Raw genomic sequence first — 22,307 nt, 5'->3', positions numbered from 1 at the left:
AGACAATGGCATAGCTCCTGTTGACTTGGATGGTGCAGGTTTAAGTGCTTAGATCTTACCTGTGTGTGTAGTCATTTCTGAATTATCAAGACTTCCCCACTCCCTGCAAATATCAAGCCATTTACTCGCACCACAACAGTGCTCATTCAGAAGGGGGGTGAGTGGATGTGATAGGGGTAGGTCATGATGAAGACAAGTGACTTTCACCAGTGCATTTGGAAAATAGACGAAATAGTATTTGTTTGACTGTGTGGCTGTCAGAATCCCCTGTAGCTTCCCAAAAGCCTCCTAGCCAGACTTGTGACTCTCAAGCTGTTGAACACTGAGGATATTAATTATTGGAATTTAGAAAGACATCCAGTCTCTATTTAAAGACAGTAAAGCATGCAAGAATCCACCAGAGTGCTTAAGGATGAGGTAGAGTCCACATCATTTGCCATCTTTAAATCAAGACTGGACGCCTTTCTAAAAGACACCCAATAACTCACACAGGAATTATGGACTTAATGCAGGGATGTGTTGGTGAGTTGCTTTGTCATCCGTATAACGTGTGAGGTCAGACTAGATGATCATCATGGTCCTTTCTGGGCTTAAAATCGATGACTCTTAATAAATAAGGCAGAGATCTGGCCAGTGCCTTCACAATTAGTCTATATACATTCTGTATTCACACATGAAATTACTTATAAGAACATAAGAACATAAGAATGGCCATACTGGGTCATACCAAAGGTCCATCCAGCCCAGCATCCCATCTGCCGACGGTGGCCAATGCCAGGTGCCCCAGAGAAGGAGAACAGAAGACAATGATCAAGTGATTTATCTCCTGCCATCCATCTCTTGCCCTTGTTCTGAAGGCTAGGGGCACCATACTTTATCCCTGGCTAATAGCCATTTATGGACCTAACCTGCAAAAATTTATCAAGCTCTTTTTTAAACCCTAAGAGAGTCCTGGCCTTCACAGCCTCCTCGGGCAAGGAGTTCCACAGGTTGACTGTGCGCTGTGTGAAGAAAAATTTCCTTTTATTAGTTTTGAACCTACTACCCATCAATTTCATTTGGTGTCCCCTAGTTCTTGTATTATGGGAAAAGGTAAATAATTTTTCTATATTCACTTTCTCCACACCACCCACGATTCCATATACCTCCATCACATCGCCCCTCAATCGCCTCTCCTCCAAACCGAAAAGTCCCAGTCTCTCCAGCCTCCCCCCACATGGGACCTGTTCCAAGCCCCCAGTCATCTCAGTTGCCCCTTTCCGAACCTTTTCCAATGCCAACACATCTTTTTTGAGGTGAGGAGACCACATCTGCACGCAGTACTCAAGATGTGGGCGTACCATAGTTTTATACAGGGGAAGCATGTGAATGTAAAGACTGGTATGCAGCCAGTTAATCTGGATATTGCTTTGAGTTGGTTGATTTTTTTTTAAATTTTTTAACAAGGTCTGAAAATCAATGGGGAAAGATATCACAAAGTTTGTGAATTTTTTCCCTCCACTTGTCAACCAATAAATGGCTGGGATTTTTACAAGGATGGAAATGAGTGAATTTCCCAACCAATAGAAATGGAATACACTTGAGCTTTTGGAAAATTTCAGCTGGTTAGAGGTAATTGAAATGTTTTGAATTTTGGTGCAGACATTTTTCCAACCGACTCTCTTTCCCTCCCTTATCCACTGTTGGCAGCACTCAAGATTTAATTTGGCAGGCCCACTGACGGGGGTGAGGGGGTATGCAAGGAAGTGATTGCCCTGAGGGTTGGCAATACAAAATGAGCCAAAAGTACAAGTGGCGGCGGCTGCTACTGCAATAGCGACAGTGTCCGGAGACCCGGGCCCCTAAGATCACTGCCACTGCACCAGAGCTGGTGGGGCAGGGGTGGTGAAGTCTGAGCAGTGCTGAGGACTGGTTGTGCTATCCCCACCCCTTCTGCCTGAGGCCCCACTCCTTTAGGGTGCACAGAGCAGGGCTCATCCCCTGACTTGCCCAAGGGCCCAGTGATGCTGTTGGGACTGACAATCAGTCATGAAATCTTGGCCTCACTGAATCCAAGATAATTTTGCCATTAAATGTGTATGTCATGATTTCATCCTTTGTATTTTCCATAAACCCCCTACTGCTGGTGTCAGTGTGGCAAAATCAGTTTGTTTGTTTGTTTATTTTTAATAATAACTTTATAGCTTTGTGGTTAGGGAGAAAAGCTTGGAAAGTTGAGTCAAATGCACCTCAAAGGCTCAGAACCAGAAGGCAAATACAAAGAACCCAAAATGTAACCAATCTTATGATTTTGTTTTTGCTTGTTTAGTGACCTGACTTGTGAATTTTGAACCGTGTAGAATGTTCTTTTGCAAAGGAGGCCAGATAGAAGGTCCAGACACTTCATCGACTTACTTATGTTTATTGCAGCACTATAGCTGTGCTGGTCCCTTAATATGACAGTAACAAGGTAGGGTAAGGTAATATCTTTTATTGGACCCTCTTCAGAAGTGGTCCATGTCACTCAAAAGCTTGCCTATGTCACCGGTCCAGTGAGAGAGATTCCTCACCCATCTTGTCACACTCAAATCTCTTGCTATGTCTTTCTCAGTACCTTCCATTTTTGAGAGTTTCAAGACCCCGATTATTTTCATCAGGCTCAATAAAAGACAAGCAGGGAGGGATGGAATGGTGAAGAGATCGAAACTGACTGAGCATAAGAAAAGGACAGTGGACGTGATATGGTTGGAAAGATGAGCAGAAATCATGTTTATCAGCTATGTTCTGAAAGCACTGGGCAGGTATGAGAAGACTGTTAGGGAATAAGAGCTCACAAAAACGAGATGAGAAGGCTCTGACTAAGGTCTGGTATGTAGTAAAAAGTAAAGTCAACCCAGCTATGTCGCTCAAGGGTGTGAAAATCTCCACCTCTGAGTAAGATAGTTAAGTTGACCTAGCCCCCAGTAAAGACAGCACTAGGTTGATGGATGAATTCTAGCTACAGCATCTCAAGAAATGGCTACACTGAAGTATTGTGGTGCTGGGCCACTGTAGTGGTTTAATTTTAGGTGTGGCCAAAGTGTGTGAGTTGACACTTTGGGGACAGTATAATTGTCAGTATACTAAAAGCAAGTCAGGAAATTTTTCCACAACTTTTTTTTTTTTTTTTGGCTGACTCAAAATTGTGTTAGTGTGAGGGGGAAAGGTTTTGTAATTGTTAACTCTTGCTGTTGCAACATTTTCTAAAGGAAAAGGTTTCTTTCTGGTTCAAATTGACTATTCACTTTGAAATATAACTTTACGCTGACAAGACGTTACAAACAAAAAAGCTCTTTTAAATGAAATGTTTCAAATTGACCCAAAAGGAGCTGTTTTTTGGTCTGTCAGTTGGTAAACATTTAAGCTTTTTGTTTCAATCCATGATGTTCAATTACTGAGGAATTTCAAAACATTCTTGTGGGACAGGAAAACATTTTCCTGATTAGCCCTTATTGTATCTTTGATGTCCCTGTGAAATTCCAAGTTGCTTATCGTTTCAGTGTAACTGTAGGTGGCAGGCCAGCCATCAATTTGTAATGATATTTCTCTCCTCCTAGGCATTAGTGTCTGTAGGTTATTAGTGTCCATATCACACTTTGAAAATGTAATGTGCCATGTAAGTGGAAGATATGGTTTATTCTCCATTGTTTATTATTATTTCTTTATGAAATAAGATACAAACCATTACGTTTAAAGGCTTAAGGCCAAACTTCCATGCACCCTGACAGAATGACAAACCCCCCTAATCACAGCTATTATATTGATCAAAAGCTTAACTAAATAAGTACAGAAACATCAGTCTGGATGATGAAGAGTAGATCTTAGCGCAAACCGGCTCATTGGTTATTAGTATTGATAATTTGTGCAGGCTTCTTATAGCAGCAGACAGGAAACCTTGCCATTTGGATAGGGATCACCGGAGTACCCAAACCTTTATGTAAACACTCTATCGCTGGGCACACATAAATTGAATGAGGATAAAAACAAGTAGTCTCATCTTTATTTTTCATACAATTTGTTTCCTTTGGGCTAGCAATTAAAATTTGTGTGAGAAGTATCTGCTTTCCTGAAATTTGGGATTTTTTTGGGAGGGAGAGGGTGGGGGATTTTGGTCAGAAAACCAACAAGTATTAGTTTAGGCCCAAAACATGTGGTTTATCAACTGTGACAAGGTAAGACTGGGAGTGGGTAAGAACGAGAGGGGAAAAACAGGGCAGGGAAACAAGCAGGGTGTGAGCAGCTGGGGAGGAAGACACTCTGGGTCAATTGGGGCCAGCTGGTCCCACTGAAGCTGGCTTTTAAAAGAACCCTTGCCCAGTAGGCGGCAGGGGGGAGAGAGCTGGAGAAGAGTTTAAAAAAAAAAAAAAAAAAAGCCAGTTGCAAAGCAAGGAGAGTTTTCTCGAGGGACCAAAAAGAAGGAGAAGAGTGTTCAGCCACAGGGGGCTAAAGCCCCTGCCCAGGAGGCCTGGGATTTGGAGTAAGGCCAGGCAGGCTGAATCCACAGAAGGAGCCAAACCAGGAGGGGGAACAGACTGCTGCTGCTACTACCACCGCCACTACCTGGAGGAGGTACGGTGGGGGAAGGAAGTGTCTGGGGAAGTGGCCCAGGGAAGGGCTGTGGTGGTCAATACAAGGGGAGCCCTCCACCACCACCAGCAGCCACACAGGGTCCCTGGGCTGGAACCCGGAACGAGTGAGTGAGGCCTGGGTTCCCCCCAGACCACCATCTTCCCCCTTCCCCCTCCTCCTGAAGGGCAGCGGTGTCCGGACCAGGGAAGAGTGGACTGAATAGAGGCCTGGAGCCCAGGAGCCTGGCCAGCCCTGCCACACAACTGAAAATTATTTTAGTTTTGCCTGGATTTGCAGTTTTCAAGATGGAGTTTTTCAAAGGAAATCTGAAAAGGGAAACAAATTGTTTTCTGTTTTGTGGAAGTTTTTCGTGGAAAACAATACCATTTGGCAAGTAGCAATATGAAATGGGGGACAGCTTCTGGCAGGTCTGCATCTCATCTCATTTAAAAGCAAGAAATCAAGGAAAAACAAAATTATGGGGAAAACTTTGCAGGCTTTTTAGATCATCCATCCCACCTCACCCACCAAAAAAAAACCCAGCATCAACACACCAAAGTTTAGGCTGAGTTTTCGGAAAAGTGTCAGAGTTTTCTTGGAGAACTATATATCTCTCTCTCAAATGCCAAGGGCGTCATTTTGGGAGGGTTGGGTGGGGTGGGGTGGGGGGAGCAGCAGCTGTGCATACCTTGGCGCAGCTTGCTCTCAATATCATGGGGGCAAAAGGACAGTACAGAGCTTGTGCACATGCCTCTCATGTTTGGCTGTTGGAGGGAAGGAGACAGAAGAGTAATTGATCCAATCTGTGTATTTTTCCCTCATTCCCTAACAGGCGAATGGGAAGAAGAGCAAGCAGCATCCTGGGACACTCTGCTGCTGTCCCCCACCAGCCCTCTCGAAAGGGTGCTCTTACCCAGTGCCCAAGACACTGACCTTTACATTAGAAATTTTTATCATGCTTGAGCATGACCTTCAGCTAGGGTTGCCAGGTGCCCAGTTTTCAACTGGAAAATCTGGTCAAAAAGAGGAGCTGGCCAAGTCCGGTCACATGTACTGACTGGACCCCAGAAGTCTAGGCAGCAGGGTTATTAGCCAGGGCTATCTGCAGACAAGCTTCTTGTCAGGCTGCAGCAGCTCCCTCACAGCCCTGGAGCAGAGGAAGCCCAAATGGGGACAAGAGGCCATGGTGCTGGAGATAATTTAGTGCAGGCCCATACATAGAGATGTGTGTGCAAAGAGTGCACACACACCTCCACCCAGGCCCATGTCTGGTTTCTCTCCCTTCCTCCCAGCTGCACTATGCAGAGGGGGGAGTCTGCATGCATGATGGGGGAAACCAAGGCATGCTGGGAGCTGTAGTTCCTTGGTCAGATCCCTGAGAGGGACGTAGTTCAATTGGCTTCAGTATCACGTTTCCTCTTAGGCTTAAATCACGATCCTACTAGGGTGGGTTCCAAGATCAGATTAGCTGTTAAATTGCTAAAATATCAAATGTGATGACTGCTCATGTAGTCCAATGTCAGAGTATGAAAGAGTTTTGTTTATTGCCTCATATCTTTACTACAGGTCAGAACTAAAACCTGGATCAAAACTTCCCTCAATTTGAGATGTTGGATTTGGGTCAGAAATTTGTATTTGAGCTTATCTCTATGCTCCCCGGAGCTGTTTTGCCCATCTCTAGTTACTAAGGGCCAAATACTGATCTCTTCCCTTGGGCCTAGATCCTGTACTTGAGCCTGTGTAGAGTGGGGTGGGGAGCAGCCCACTGAGTTCATCTGGAATTGATCAGAGGAGCCCCAGTTTTCACTTAGGAAAAATTCCCATCGGAGCCAGTAGTCAATCAATCAAAGAGCTCAAGATTAGAATGATCCCCACATTGTATTATTGCTAATACTATGAAATTGATAGCAGCAGCGGCCTGAGTCCTCAGCCTAGGTGATAGACATATCAACCACTATTGTCAGGATGCCAGCATCTTCAGTTGGGGACTAATTCTTCATAAGTTCCCATTTAAAGCTCATAGATGTGTGGCTGGATTTTTCAGAGGATCTGAGGGTTGAGTGCTGAGCTCTTCTGAGTACCTGGCTGCATGTGGTCACAAAGGGAGGCACTGAGCACTTGTGAAAATCTGCATTTCATGTGAGTTTCCAAATGGGAGCTGAGTACCTTTGCCAGTCTGGCCCAGAGCACGAGATTGCCGGTCACAGGGTGACACTGGCCCTTAAGAGGGAAGAGGCCAGCATACCTGCACATGTTGGGTTGACATCAGTTAGACTTCAGTGAATGTGTCTGGTCCTAAGAAGGGAGAGAGGTGGACAACAGAGTGGGTCAGTCCAGGAGATTGGCCGCTAAAAGCAGCAGGTGACCAGGAGATTGGAGGTGGTCTGTGAGGAAAGCAGGAAGAGAGAGGAACTATCAGGATGACAGCAGAGGGGCTAGACTGTTGTTCTTCCTGAGGTCTGTTGCTGGAAGGCAGATCCCAGGAGCAAAGCTAGGACTGCCAGGCAGTGGGACCTGGTGAGTGGGACACTGTGGGAAGCCCTCTCACAGCAGTTCTGAGTGAGGGGTGGCAGAAGCCGGGCCTCAGAACAAGTGCTTGCTCCTGGATGGGGTTCCCTGAGCCAGGGGAGAATGCACAGGCAGGGAGTTCTGGAGGAGGTGTTCTGACATGGGAGACCTGATTTGGGGCTGCTGAGGAAGAGTCGTAAGAAAGAAGCGCTCTGGGATGGAAAGTGGAGCCCTAGAGAGAGGGCTGACCCTTGGAAAAGTCTGGAGATGTACTGTCAAGAGGGTGAGTGGGAAGGAGCAACCTGCGGGACGGTGTAGAAAGCTGCTGTGAACATGAGCTTTTGGCTTTAGGGAGGGCAGGTTTAGTCATCGGTGCTCTGTGGCGTATTGAACACGTACAGCAGCAGTATATGCATGTCCAGAGATTGTCTCGGTTTCCTCTCTGTTCTGACCATGAACAAAATGTTGCATCTGACTCTGAGAAGCTAAGTCTTCCCTCCTTGTTTTGTGGTCTGGTGCAAGAGGGCACTTAGGACAGAAGCTGCCCAATGACGCAGTCACTCCCTTTTGATGAAAGGTGTTTGGGAACTAAACAGACATGGCACACAACGGGTGGGAGGGGAAACATAGTCACAGGAGTGAGGTGCCCAGGATCAAAGAACAAGTCTGTAGCAGAGTTGAGAGTAGGAGCTGGGTCTGCTGAGTCCCAGTCCAGTGTCCTATGAGCCATGCCACACTGCTTTTAAATATAAAAAGGGGAATAAAGTATAAATAACTGTGCAGCTCCAGCCCAGCACTGGATAGTTATGTTTTTATTTTTCTGACAAACAGCAATTTACCTAGTTAAAGGGGAAAAAAAAAATGTCAACATATCTACATTGTAATGTGGAACTTTTAATTAATTTCCCTTGATGTGAATGATTGATTTGTATATTTCACAGCCCCTGCTTAACCACTTTAAAATCACTTTCATTTTAAATCTGCAAGTATCTACTCCCTTTGCCCCCTTCCCCTGCTTATAAAGAAAATAAAACGATTTATAATTTACAGAAGAAAAATATTCACATTTAGAAGGATTTTTTAGCTCATGCAGCTTGCTAAATGTGCAGGAAACAGGTGTTTTATTTAGTTTTTTACAGTCACTGCATGAAAATCATGGCATAAACATTTAATAATCTAGGCAGAGAGATGGGGTACGGGTGGGAGCAGGGAGAAGCAATCTGTGTCTTTAATTTTCTTTCTGAAAGGGAAAAGTCTGCATAGCAATGACAGGATCGCTTGTTCATGCCTTTAATGTTCAATCTCTTTTCTCCAGTGGAGGGCACTCCGTGTATCGCAAACTAGAACATTAGCACCAACAAGCTCCAGAGCATCAGCTCTCTCTGGAAAGCCTTCTGAATTAGACAAGAGCTGCCTCTCAGCACCGCTACAAACCACTTTAAACCTGATCAGCTAAATGGATAAACCTGTCCTGAATAGCTTTTAAACGGGGGTCGTCTTATACAGCCAGGAGGCCTGCCTGCTTCAAGAACTGGCACGCTGGAGGCTGGATTGCTATGTCTGGGAATGGCAAAAGGCAGCAGAATAAGGGATGCTAGGCACAGGGGAAGATTTTCGTGTTCCTCACAGAGAAGTTGGCTTACCTTCGTGAGGTGCTATTGTTTTTCCCTGCAGATTGCCAGTTAATGCTATCTCTTCTCTAAAGACTTACACAATGGCTCTGAGAGGTTAGGGTCCCCCACATCACCTTTGCATCCCAGTCCTGTCTTCCCTCCCCCACCCTTTTCCCCTCCCTTCCTTTCCTCATCCCCAAAATTCTTGCTTGTCCTCTCTAGGGAACTTTGTGTGGGTTACTAGCATGCATGCTGGACGATGGTGCTGTGACTGACAGCTGTGCTGTGACATGATGGTTTAAAGAAAGGAGACCCAATTTACCAAAAAAAAAAAAAAAAAAAAAGCAAGTCAGACCGGAGAAAACAGCTGGAGGAAGAAAAAGGGATACATTTGTGGATGACAAAAGGATGGGTAAGTGAACTTTTGTTGTATCTTTCTTGGCACTGATGTAATGGTACAGTAGGTTTTTCAGACAGAATATTAGCTGTTGAAGAGGGAGAACAATCTAAATAGCAGCAGTGCATTTCTTTGCCAGGTGACTCACTGTACTTGCTATTATATTTTTAGATCATGTTTCCCCCATCTTTCCTCCTGCAGTGTTTTTATATGTAATTAATGAAAGGCATGCACTGACTTTAGGACTGCATGAAGTACATTCACAAGCTATGCAACCCACCCACACACCTCTACATACAGAGCTAAGTACATATATATATATATATATATATATATATATATATATATATATATATATATATATATATATATGAGAGAGAGACCTGTAGGGTTTCTTCTGGGTTTATATTCCTATTAAACAAGCCGGTAGATCTCTTATACAGGCTGTCAGGAAGGAATTTTAACACTTTGCAGCTTGTGAGGAACATGTGGGGGGATGGGAGGGGGTACAGAGGTAATGGATTTCGTTGTATAGATGATTTTGAAAAGGGTCACTCAGTATTTAAAAAGATATCCATAATGTAGCTATATTTCCAGCAGTCATTTGCCAGTCTTATTTTTTCAAGTGTGACCGGTTTATCTCCCCACCCCCACTCTGGTCTATAATAACCCAAATATATTTCTGTGCTGCTGTTGGCCCATAGCCAATAGTAAAATATCAGGATTTAAATTAAAAACCTAGCCATTGAAGTGAAAGGCAGAGACATGTAGAGGCTTTCTGGATTAAGAATTCTTGCTCTGCTTGCCTCATGGTTTAAAATTGGACCACAAGAGAGCAAATAACTGCAGTACAGGATTTGTGTGTGTGTGTGAGAGAGAGAGAGAGAGAGAGAGAGAGGTGCACACAAATAATAAAGCCATTATTTATAGAAGAGAGAAATTCTCCTGATGGCAGAAAGCACCCTAATTGTGAGTAAGATTACAACTCAGGAGAGAGCCAGTGGTCCCCAGATTATTACAGCCCTTGAGAAAGTGTTTGTTTGTATGTGTGTGTGTGTGCTGGATTTTCTCAGACCTCTTCTCATGATTGTGACTATGTTCACATATCATCAATACAGGACAATCAATTTGACATCTGAAATGCAAAATATGAAAAATCAGCAGCAGTGAGGAGAGGGATTCAGATTCCAGTTTTGTTCTTTAAACTTTGTTGTTTTTGCTGCTCTTAAGTCAGCATTCACATACAGGTGTGTATATATTTACATATAGCACATAAAATATACACATAGATAGTGATGTCTGTATGGCAATATGAGCTATGTGTGGATAAATACACACACATATTTGAATAATGGTCATTTTATTTTGAAATATTAATGTTAATAAAACTCATCTTCATATCAGGGTCTGGTACAAATGTTATAAGATACAGATACATCTCTGTGTTGGTGTTGTGTGTGTATGTATGGAAATAACAAGTAACTGAAATGCAGCACCAGAATTATTTAGAAATCCATGTGTTAAACCATACCTCTTCTGTTTCATTCCGCAATATACATACATTTTAAAGGCAATGGACAAACTTTGATACATATCTATCTGCCTGTGTTAGCTCTTATTTCATGTTAATTATTTGCGATTGGGCTAGGAAAGATTTCTATACCGTTGGGCTTATTAAGGAACGTTTTACTTGTTGAACTACCAGAAACCGTTTCTCATTTCCTTTTCCAATAGTACAGTGAATTCAGCACAGTGACTTGACAAACACATGTATTGCTAAAGTCTCAGCTGCTAATGATAAGGCTCTAACAGCTGCATGGAGTACTGATGTACGTAAGAGCAAATGATGAGCAAATGGATTCCCATTCATCCAATGAGGTCATAAATCACTTAAAAGTAATTGAATAATAAGAGCGGGGAGGGGAATTGAGGGAATGTAGGATAGGAACTCAAATCCATAGATATTTATACAACAAACAAAAACCAAACAGGCTGTCTTCAAATCAGCTATGCCACTGATGCCTTAGCAGAAACTCTATTGACGTTAGTAATCTGCGGGTGATTTATTTTAATAGCTTTAAAATGGACATTTGTCTTCTTTTTAATATTGTAGGTTTCCATTTAATTAAGCAGTTGAGAGGCATGAGTGTGGTGTTAGTGCTACTGCCCACAGTGCTGTTCCTTATGCTTGCTGGGGCTCAGCGAGCTTGCCCCAAGAACTGCAGATGTGATGGCAAGATTGTGTACTGTGAGTCACATGCTTTCAGAGACATCCCTCAGAATATTTCTGGAGGATCTCAAGGCTTATCGCTACGGTACAACAGCATCCAAAAGCTTAAATCAAATCAGTTTGCAGGCCTAAATCAGCTGATATGGCTTTATCTTGACCATAATTACATCAGTGCTGTGGACGAGGATGCATTTCAGGGGATCCGACGGCTGAAAGAATTAATTCTGAGCTCCAATAAAATTACCTATCTGCACAACAAAACATTTCACCCAGTCCCCAATCTCCGCAATCTGGACCTTTCTTACAACAAGTTGCAGGTATTGCAGTCTGAGCAATTTAAGGGCCTTCGCAAACTCTTGATCTTGCACTTGCGGTCGAACTCATTGAAAACGGTGCCAATCAGAGTTTTTCAAGATTGCCGAAATCTCGATTTTCTGGATTTGGGATACAACCGCCTGCGGAGTTTATCCCGTAATGCTTTTGCTGGGCTCTTGAAGCTGACAGAGCTCCACTTGGAGCACAATCAGTTTTCGAAGATCAACTTTGCCCACTTTCCACGCCTCTTCAACCTCCGCTCCATTTATCTGCAATGGAATAGGATCCGGTCTATTAACCAAGGGTTGACATGGACTTGGAGTTCTTTGCACAACTTGGATTTATCGGGGAATGACATCGCTGGGATAGAACCTGGGACCTTCAAATGCCTGCCCAACTTGCAAAAGCTGAACTTGGATTCCAACAAACTCACCAACATCTCTCAAGAGACTGTCAACACATGGATCTCACTAATATCGATCACTCTGTCTGGAAATATGTGGGAATGTACTAGAAGCATTTGTCCTCTGGCTGCTTGGCTTAAGAATTTCAAGGGGAATAAAGAAAGTACCATGATATGTGCGGGCCCTAAGCAAATTCAGGGTGAAAAGGTGACCGATGCAGTGGAAACATATAATATCTGTGCCGAAATCCAAGTTGTGGTCACTGAAAGATCATACCAGCCACCTAAAACTCCCCAGAGACCTCTCTTTATCCCCAAACCTACTATTTCCAGTCTGGAAAGTAATCAGATGAACTCTGTGATGCCAACTCCTTCTCCAGACTTACCAACCCCTGGAGCGGAACCAGAGTATGAGCATGTTTCCTTTCATAAAATCATTGCTGGGAGTGTTGCCCTCTTTCTCTCAGTGGCTATGATTTTGTTGGTTATCTACGTGTCATGGAAGCGCTACCCAGCCAGCATGAAACAACTGCAACAACATTCTCTTATGAAGAGGCGCAGGAAAAAGGCCAGAGAGTCCGAAAGGCAAATGAACTCCCCTTTACAGGAGTATTACGTGGACTACAAGCCGACAAACTCTGAGACCATGGATGTATCGGTTAATGGATCTGGGCCCTGCACATATACCATCTCTGGCTCCAGGGAATGTGAGGTATGAACCATGATCCTCCTAAAACCATTTCAGCAGCTGAGAAGGAGAGGTAAATGTTTGAAGCTCTTTAGGTGTTTCTAATCACTAGAAAGATTAATGAGCCTTTTTGCTTTTGGGTTTGCTCAGTGTGAAAGGTTATTTAATTAAATTACAACTTCAGGGAACTGACGGTGGCCATTTTCAACAGTTTAAATTTGAAAGAAGTTTGTTCAAGGATAAGATTAAGTTGGAATAAACAGCCATGTTAAGGACATCAGAGGCTCAATTCTGGTCTTGCATGTAACCCTTTTACACTGGTACAACACTTTACGGGAGGCACTCCTAATTAGGTGTAAGTGGGAGGGGATTAAAGCCCCTGCTGTTTAAAAGAGAAAACAGATAAAAGGGTAGTATTCCAGGGTTTATACCAAATCACATCACATTTGAATGGTCTCAGAAAAATAATACTGTTAAACTCATCACTAATATTTTCACATTTGGTCCCCAATTCAGCAGATCACATAAATACAGTGACACCATGACAGTTAACAAAGCTTATGTGCTTTTCTGAAACAGGATGGATTTAAATACTTGCGTATGTGCTTTGCTGAACTGGGGACTTGAAGACCCATGTCAAAAGATACATTTGCAAGTGCCTGATATTTTTGCCATCAACTAGCAGTTGATGGGCCATGGTTGGATGCGGCCTAGAGAGGATATACTGCATTTGTGATCAAGAGAGTTGAGTCCTTTGACACTAGGTGTCAATTTGATTCTGATTGTATGGAAGATGAAGGCAGGAATAGTCATCATTGTCTATGTCCCAAAGTTCTTAAACTTTATCAGCTTAATGTTGAGCTGTCATAGAAGTTTTCTGTAATGATTTGAACATGGATAATAAAAAGGGGTGGGTTATTTTTGATCACCACTGCTCATTTATCCGTGGTAAAGAGGCTTTATGTGATTACATTTCAACACTGTACCTTTATTAGCAACTTATACTTGGTAGCTTGATGTTGTGCGCTCTCTACTGGTACTAGAGCAATGGCAGCTCATTGTTGTTGAGACCCAAAGAAGAAACCTGATTTACATTCATTGTATTCCCACTGATGTCAGTTGATCAGAGTTGGTGGTCCTACAGTCGAGCTGCAATCAGAATAGAGTTCATCCAGTCTCTCTGACAAGCAGATCTGTTAAGGGCAGGTATTTGTAATACCCAGTAATGATTTTGGTGACTAATTGGAAATGCTTTCCAAGAGCCTGTTTTTCAGAGGTTAATTATTCAGCACTTTCTGAAAATCAGGCTTCTGAAGGCTGTCTCAGTTTAGGCATCCAAAACCACCATTTTTGCTTCTGGAACCTGTTGGCTGGTGAGGAAAAGTGAAAGGCTGTGGAGAGTGGTGATTTTTCTTAGCTCAACATCCCAGTTAAGAAGGAATGTCTTCTCATAGCCATCCATCACTGCCATCAGAAGTCATGAGAAAGAAGGTGCAAATTCTGCTGTCAGCATTACCAGTGGGAAACAATTGGAATTACATTGTTTTGGACTGGGGTCCCTGGACGGGCAATTTCTGTTTTCTCAAAGGTGTATACTAAAGCAGTTTCTTGAACTTCTGTGATGCTCCTTTTTATTTACAGCAGAGTTACTCAGTGGAGAATTAGGTCTCTAGAAGGCCTGATTCAAAGCCCAGCACAATCAAAGAAATTATTATAGTGGTTTTAATGCATAGAAAGTCCTATATGTCTGAAGTAAATTGAGGTTGTAAAATAGATAATTCTGCTATGAGATCATGGCATCCAAACAGATTAGTGTATGTCATCTTGGTGCAATTAATGAAGGGAATTATAGGGCTAGATATGGCATAAATTCTTCATGCTGACCTGTATCTTAATGCAAAAGTGAAAGCTGAGAGGATGTCAGGGCACAGAGTGGCTTCTGTAAACCAGGCAAGAGATCACCTGCTTGCAATGCATTATTTTAATATGAGGTGGGCAAGATACAGCCTGAAGGCCACATCCGGCCCTCCAAGCATTTTAATTCAGCCAATGGCCAGCCTTTATGGCAGGGGAGAGCTTTGGTACTTCTCCCACTCCCCAGCAAAATATCTCCACTCCTATTGGCCAGAAACTGGGGGAGAGGGGAATGCAGCATATGAAATTTTGATGGTGGTGTGGGAGCAGTGAAGCATGCAAACCCCCCCAGCCAGGTTACAACACCCTTTCAGATCTTCGGCCCACTCCTACACCCTTCCCCCAGGCCAGAATTCTCCCCTCCACCCATACCCCCTCACAGACCCTGTATCCTATATCCTGCCTCAGGTCATAAGCTCCTCCTTCACTCAAACTCCCTCTCAGATCCCACACCCCATCCTGTACCCGAATCCCTTACCCCATGCTCCCTTCTACACCAAATTTCCAACCCTGGACTTCATAGAGAAGTGTGGCTCTTGACCACTTATGAAAATCTTGGAGTGCCCACCCCCCATCAAAAATTACTGCCCACCCTGTTCTGATATGTTAAAAATTGATTGCTTTGGCAAAAAAAAATTGAGATTTTAAAAGCATTTGCCTTTCCAGTGTGTGCTATGAAAGATGGCAAATGCAACATAACTTTTGACAAAAAATTTTCAAACCTTAACCTTCAGGTAGAAGGCTCTGATAACTCGGCACTAATATGTTCACTATCAAAGTATAGACATTCAGATGTATACAAGCAATGATTAAATTCAGTATAAATGTATGGAATTGGAACATTTAGACTCTCTTGAAATGCAGTCTCATGCCGCAATCTAAATTTTTAGCTGCTGTCGTTCTGTGTAGCTTCACCACCTGCAACAGAACTGCCTGTGATTTCATTAGCTGAGGATCTGGCTCTGTCATTTCTGAAAATCACTTGTGCGTTTTCGATATCAGAGACATGTCCTGATTCTTAAATGTGTGCACTGGAGATATGTAGATTTATTATGTCAATCCATGGTCTGAAGTACAGTTTGCATTCATAAGGGCCCTGCTTTATTTTCTGGTCTTCAGGCTGAATTCTGCTCAGGCACACCATTGCAAGTCTGGAATAACCAGTTAGTTCCCATTTGAACCTGTGTAAGTGGGAGCAGAATTTGTTCCTCTATATCAAGGAACATTTGAATGGAACTTAGTGTTTAAAAACCAACAGGGAAAATGTTAATTTGCATGAGCCAGTGTTTCTTGCTTAGTTGGAGGAATGATTTTTTGGTTGCTACCTAACAAACAGTCTTGAAGAACATTGAAGATGTAAGTGGCAGAGAAAAATCCAGGATCAAAATATAGAAAATATTTGAAGGTGAAAGGCACAATGGAAATCTGAGGTTGGTATAGGAACCCTATACCAACCACACTATAGCTGATGTAAATTGTTGGTCTCCCTGTGGTACAATGCTGAAAGGCTTGCCTTACAGCCACGTTATTTTAGCTGTCCAAAGGGTTGACCTCAGAAAATGACAGGAGTCTGGAGCTTCCAACGTCATTGATAATCCTGTGTTCATGTGAACAGTCCTGTTCTCAATCTCTCCTTATAACTCACCTGTACTATGATTCAATAAGAAATGGTCTGGGCAACTGGTGTGGGGCAGCCACTGCTTTTCACTGATATCTTGCTGTTGTCCTGTTGTCCACCTCTCCATTTTGTACATTTTTTTCTTGTAACTAATATCTCTCATCTGATAACTTAGATTGTAAGTGGTTTGGGGCAGGGGCTGCTTCTTCATAATTGCCTTTGTAGCACTCATGCCATGAAGGACTCACCTCTGACTTCAGGTGCTACTGCAATGCAAATATTAAGGAATATTTTTCTTCAGTGGCCTTACTCATATGCGTAAAGTTAAGCATGTGCATGGTTGTAAGGCTCAGGCTACAGACTGTGTATTCCATGGACCTATTAATGAGCCAGTGTTAATCAGTGCAGCTCCACTGAAATCCATGGATTCACTTCAGTTTGCAATTGTTGTGAATATTGCCCTGTGTTTGCACAAATGTTATTGAACACAAGCTTTTTTTAGCACAGGAGACATGGGGAGACATGAAAGCATCTGATCATTGAAGACACATGTAGCATCTGTAAGCCCCTGCTGAAATACCATCCTCCATTTGGATTTAACATTCTTCGTCTCCATAGCTACCAGGTTCCACTTGTACAAGGGTAGATATGCAGCACTTACAAATTGGAAATAAAAACCATAGCATCTTAAGCAATACCAGGTTTCATAATAGGGGGTGGAAATGGGAGTGGAATATATTATTAATAATTAATTGCTCAGGCAGAGAGACTTCAGCAAGGACTCATATTTTGTAAGGGAGAGCCATCATTTGCCACTGGTCTGCCTGACTCTTTCCTTGTGTCCAAGTTCAGCTTCTACAAAAAATAAAGATTTAAAGGAGAAAAAAGGTCAAGTTCTCATAATAAATTACTAGTATTTTAGGGACACACTGAAGTTGCTCAACTTCTTCACTGATTTTACTGTGTTTTTCCTTTAAATCTGTGTCTGCCTCCAAAACTCCTTAAAAACAAAAGCAACCATCTTCTCACTTGAAAAATGTGTGTGCTGCAGGAAGGGAATGACGAATTAACCATCTCATTGCATTATAATCTAGTGAATGTGCTGGCATATACAGGAGTTAGTAACTAATGTCCAAGCCTGGGCTAGGGCTGTACAGGCTTTGTAGGGTCACCAGTTGTTTTAGCTGGAGGGTGCCCATGATTAGACATGCCCAGATAAGCTACAGATATGGGTTTTGTATTGTCTCGCATGTAAATGGCACTGAAATGATGCACCTGGGTATACGTACAGGCCTGATGTAGCAGAGCAACCAAACAGGTCCATAAACCCATTGCTTCCTGCAAGGCTCAGCACATGCTTCAAACAGTGTGTGTGTGTTCTTAGGTGTTCTGCAGAATTAGAACCATATCCTGCAAAGAGGGGGGTAATTAACGTGACCACATTTTCAAAATGGGCTGTTTTTTTAGTGAAACAAGTAGAATTACCTTTAGTTTTACAGATTTAGAGCTAAATTCAAGCCCGTTATAAACGGGTGCAACTCCACTGGGATCAATGGATGACAGTGTTTCATGTAGCTTTCTGGCAAGGCTTATGATTTTGGCTCATACCATCCTGTTAGCAGACTGCAACTAGTCTCTTTTGGCATTGGCTTTATGCACCTGTGTGCTTCCTCTCTCCCGTTTGTACATTACAGTTCGCATCTGTTCAATGAAAAGGCAATTTTATCAGCCCAGCTGTATCGGGGTATGCTTAACATGTACTGTGCTGATATATGCTGTTATGAGACACTTGCTATCAAAACTAACCCACCTCTACCTGAAGTTTATTTAACCCTCTGCAGATATTTAACACAAGGCCTGTGCTTTTTAGTCCTGTTGAGACGTAAGTGGTGCATCCAGGACTTCTGTGCAGGAACAAGTTCATGGAGGACAGGTCTATCATTGGCTATTAGCCAGGATGGGCAGAAACAGTGTCCCTAGTGGGTGCTTGCCAGAAGCTTGCAATGAGCAACAGTAGCCGTTTCTACATGTGCACGCTACTTCGAAGTAGCGGCGCCAACTTCGAAATAGTGCCCGTCACGGCTACACGTGTTGGGCGCTATTTCGAAGTTAACTTCGACGTTAGGGGGCGAGACGTCGAAGTTGCTAACCCCATGAGGGGATGGGAATAGCGCCCTTCTTCGATGTTCAATGTCGAAGTAGGGAACATGTAGACGATCCGCGTCCCACAACATTGAAGTAGCGGGGTCCTCCATGCCGGCCATCAGCTGAGGGGTTGAGAGACGCTCTCTCTCCAGCCCCTGCGGGGCTCTGTGGTCACCGTGTGCAGCAGCCCTTAGCCCAGGGCTTCTGGCTGCTGCTGCTGCAGCTGGGGATCCATGCTGCATGCACAGAGTCTGCAACTAGTTGTCGGCTCTGTGTATCTTGTGCTGTTTAGTGCAAGTGTGTCTGGGAGGGGCCCTTTAAGGGAGCAGCTTGCTGTTGAGTCCGCCCTGTGACCCTGTCTGCAGCTGTTCCTGGCACCCTTATTTCGATGTGTGCTACTTTGACGTGTAGATGTTCCCTCGCAGCGGCTATTTCAATGTGATGCTGCCCAACGTCGAAGTTGAATGTCGACGTTGCCAGCCCTGGAGGACGTGTAGACGCTATTCATTGAAATAGCTTATTTTGATGTAGCGTGCACATGTAGACATAGCCAGTGAGTGGATCACTTGCAGATTCCCTGTTCTGTTCATTTCCTCTGAAACACCTGGCATTGGCCACAGTTGGAAGACAGGATATTTTGGTCTGACCCAGTCTGACCATTCTTATGCAAGAATTTAATCATTAATAACAAACTTTGTTTTGGGTAGGAAAAACCTCTGTAGAAACTAAAGAACCTTATTTTTAAAGAAAAGTTTATGTTCTTATGCAAAAATAGCCTGATTAGTTGGTCACCCTGTGAGAGAGATTGATCTGCCTTCTTTGGTGACAAACCCAAGACTATGCTGCTCTCTACTCCTGTTAGCTGCCTCAGCTTTGCATGGTTATACCTGAGTGATCTTGACTCTGTTCATTTTTGTGCATCTTTGAGAGGTGTTCCTGGGGTTTAATGAGGTAGATATCTTATCCCGTTCTTCTTCTTACCATATGAGCAATATGTGCATGTGACCAAGATTTGTCACTGAAGTTGGTCCTCTAGTTGGGTCATTAGCTTCCTCGATTCGGGCCAGGTACTGTCCAGGAGCGTACCATGAACAGTGACCTGTACCATTCCTTATCCCATTGAAGGCAAACAGGAGTACTTAACTGTCACTACAGGAATAATTTGAAGATCCTGGGTCGCATGCTAGTAAATAAAGGCTTCATTGTGCCTACACAACATATGGGGAAGAACTCACGTTGACTTATGAACCTCAGGGGACGTTTCCAAGGCTGCAGTAATATATTTTCCTTGTACACTGAGCAGTTGATGTGAAAAACTTTGACACATAATTAACTTGGAATCTCACAATGTCGCTATTACAGATTCTCTTTGTAGTCTAACTACACATCATCAGTTGACAAACAAACCTACCTGTTCAGGTGGAAGAGCATCTTCTGCCTGTCCCCTTGTGCTTTTCACATAGTGAAAGACAAGGTAATTGTAATTTTCAGTGATACATACTAAATCAGTCATATTAAATGATACTTCTCCAGATTTACATTTTCTCCTCTCTAGTCATGGGATAGACTCACTAAAGGAATGTGCACCAGTAGACACAATATGTGTTTGTGCCTTTTAAGACTAACCCAGAAGAAAAAATATGGACATGCTAGTGACATTTACTATTCATCTGTTTAAGTACCAACAATGCTTTGTATAAGGCACAAATATGAAGACATATTAGACCTAAGGTCCTATTATGTCCAAGGTCATAATTCTGCAAAGACTTTAATGTGTGCTTAACTTGGCATCAGTGAGGTTGCTCAGATAGATCATGACACAAAACCTAGAGAAAATGGAACACAATAGAAAACCCCAAGGAGGAAGTAACTTGTAAAGCTTTAAACAATTGTTGCTCTTCATCCTGGTTTGCTTCGTGTAGAGGGAGTCTTTAGCAGGGGTGTGACTGCCAACAGAACAGTGACTTGGGGAAATGGGATAAAAAGTTTATTCCATACCTAGGAAATTGCACAGAAGTAAGAGAGTCAAAAGATGACTGAGGCAAGGTGGCTGCCCTTGTTAACAGAATATATTATATACAGGAGTTCCTTGGAGGCATCATTCCAGATTCTCTCTATAATTAATATTTGTTAGCGTATCTGAGAAAAGGCATCATGAATTTCAGTTCCTTGCACCCCCGTTCAACTGTTTTGCCTCATGCTGTTTTTCTCCTAATTCTGGTTAGGCTGCCATCTTCCCTACTGCATGTGTCAAGCTTAGCAGTGCAAGGGGTGAAACATCACTTCCAGCTGAAGGCAGATGCTCTTGTGAAAAGGCTTTCTGTCTGCATGAGGAATTTGATTAAGGTGAACAAGCTGGTTTACTTAAAGGAAATATCTCCCATGGAAAATATTTCAATTTGGAAGAGCTGGACTTTATAAAGGAGGTGAGACTCTTCAATATTGTGGAGTATAGCAGCAGGCAGAGGACCTCAAGCTCCAAACTTCTGGAAGTTTGTCTGAGTGAGATCTGGGTATGCCTTACAAACATTCTCAGGGTTTGGCCCTGTTGTAAGAGTTGATGCTCGGAGAATAGAAGAATGGGGGTAGTTATATGTGCTCTGGGCCAGAGTTTTAAGTGCTCAGCAGTTACAAATGGAGCCACATTTTCACAAGAGCTCAGCTCCCATTTAACCAGCATAGTAAGTGGCCAGATTTTCTGAAGGGATGAGCATGCTAGCGACAATCTGGCCCTGTGACCCACAGGTGCAGCTTCTGGGTGTAGCACTCGTTTGAGATTCTTGTGAGGTCTTTAGGTGTTTAAATAGGAGCTGAACTGTTGTAAAAATCTGGCCCATACTGCGCGCACTGCTAAATCCTAGTAATCCCACTCTGTTATTTGTTTCCTTTTGCATAAAGGTGAATGAAAAAAGAGGATATGAAATGAAGCCTTCAATTATTCTTTTTTTAAAGAATAAAAGCATCAGGTGATGTAGCTGTAACTGGTGTCCTACAGCAGACTCCTCTCTGCCCTGAACCACAGGAAAAGGCCTAATACTACAGACATCTTCCAACAGAGAAATAATTTCTCAGTGGTAATGCTCTGTGGGCAAGCCTGTGGCACTTTACATGGGCCCTATTCGAATAGTTTATGAGCACCACATGATATTTAATCTCCCTACTCCCCTGTGAGGGAGGGCAGGATTTTTCTCCTGATTTTACAGATGTGGAACTGAAGCACAGAGTGACTTGACCAGGGTCTCTCACAAGGAAGCCTGTGATGGAGCAAGGAATTTGAACCCTGATCTCCCAAGTCCCATAGTGGTACCCTAACTGCTTGGCAACCTTTCCTGTTTAAATATGTTGCAACTCTTACACTCTTGCCAGTATTTTTCAATCAGAGGCCAATAATTAAAGACCATGAACCTCACAGAATACACCAAATCCTATCCTATTTATTATACATTCCTGCAGCAGGCAGAGGAAGATCACTAGTCGATAGCTCCCTATAATCATCACCTTTCTGAGTGTTAAAAATACCGTGTGTGTTTTAAGGACTGATGAAAGAGATAGGCCACTGTATCGGAAAAGGTTTGTCCAAGAACAAAAGTGCATGCCCTCCTATTATAATCACTGCATGAAACCTATGAAAAATCCCTGTGTTGGTGGAATAGTGCAGCTTACCTCCCTCATCTCTCATATCCTTTTTTCTTTTACCCTGTCTTCCTCGCCTTCTGCTGCAGCTTGTGATGTGCTGCCAGTAGTTTAACTTTAATTTTTCAGTTTAAGCCCATAGGCTCAGGCTGGAGAGAGACTCTTTGTAGAAGACAGGTGAAAATTTGTGGAACCTGTTAGTTATTTTTCCCTAAAAATATTTTTTTTGTCAAAAATGCAAACTCATTAGCACATG

At 43.0% G+C, this 22,307-nt stretch overlaps 1 protein-coding gene across 2 annotated transcripts in view; it reads left to right on the top strand.

The window, feature by feature from the left end:
- LRRTM4 (leucine rich repeat transmembrane neuronal 4) overlaps window positions 1-22,307 on the top strand; it is an 882,974-nt gene that overhangs the window by 498,518 nt on the left and 362,149 nt on the right. Inside the window, exons 5-6 of one of the 2 annotated variants that reach the window (XM_074981699.1) lie at window positions 8,931-9,120; window positions 11,219-12,765. In XM_074981699.1, the coding sequence (XP_074837800.1) occupies window positions 9,117-9,120; window positions 11,219-12,765 (1,551 nt within the window). In that variant the 5' untranslated portion in view covers window positions 8,931-9,116. Of the gene's footprint in view, window positions 1-8,515; window positions 9,121-11,218; window positions 12,766-22,307 lie in introns of those variants that run through there. The other variant, XM_074981700.1, reaches the window with a different exon arrangement.

This window comes from Carettochelys insculpta, chromosome 31, assembly GCF_033958435.1.
Source record: "Carettochelys insculpta isolate YL-2023 chromosome 31, ASM3395843v1, whole genome shotgun sequence".
NCBI classification, from domain to species: Eukaryota; Metazoa; Chordata; order Testudines; family Carettochelyidae; genus Carettochelys; species Carettochelys insculpta.
Note: the sequence above shows the minus strand (reverse complement) of the source record. Positions and strands in the feature narration are given on the sequence as shown.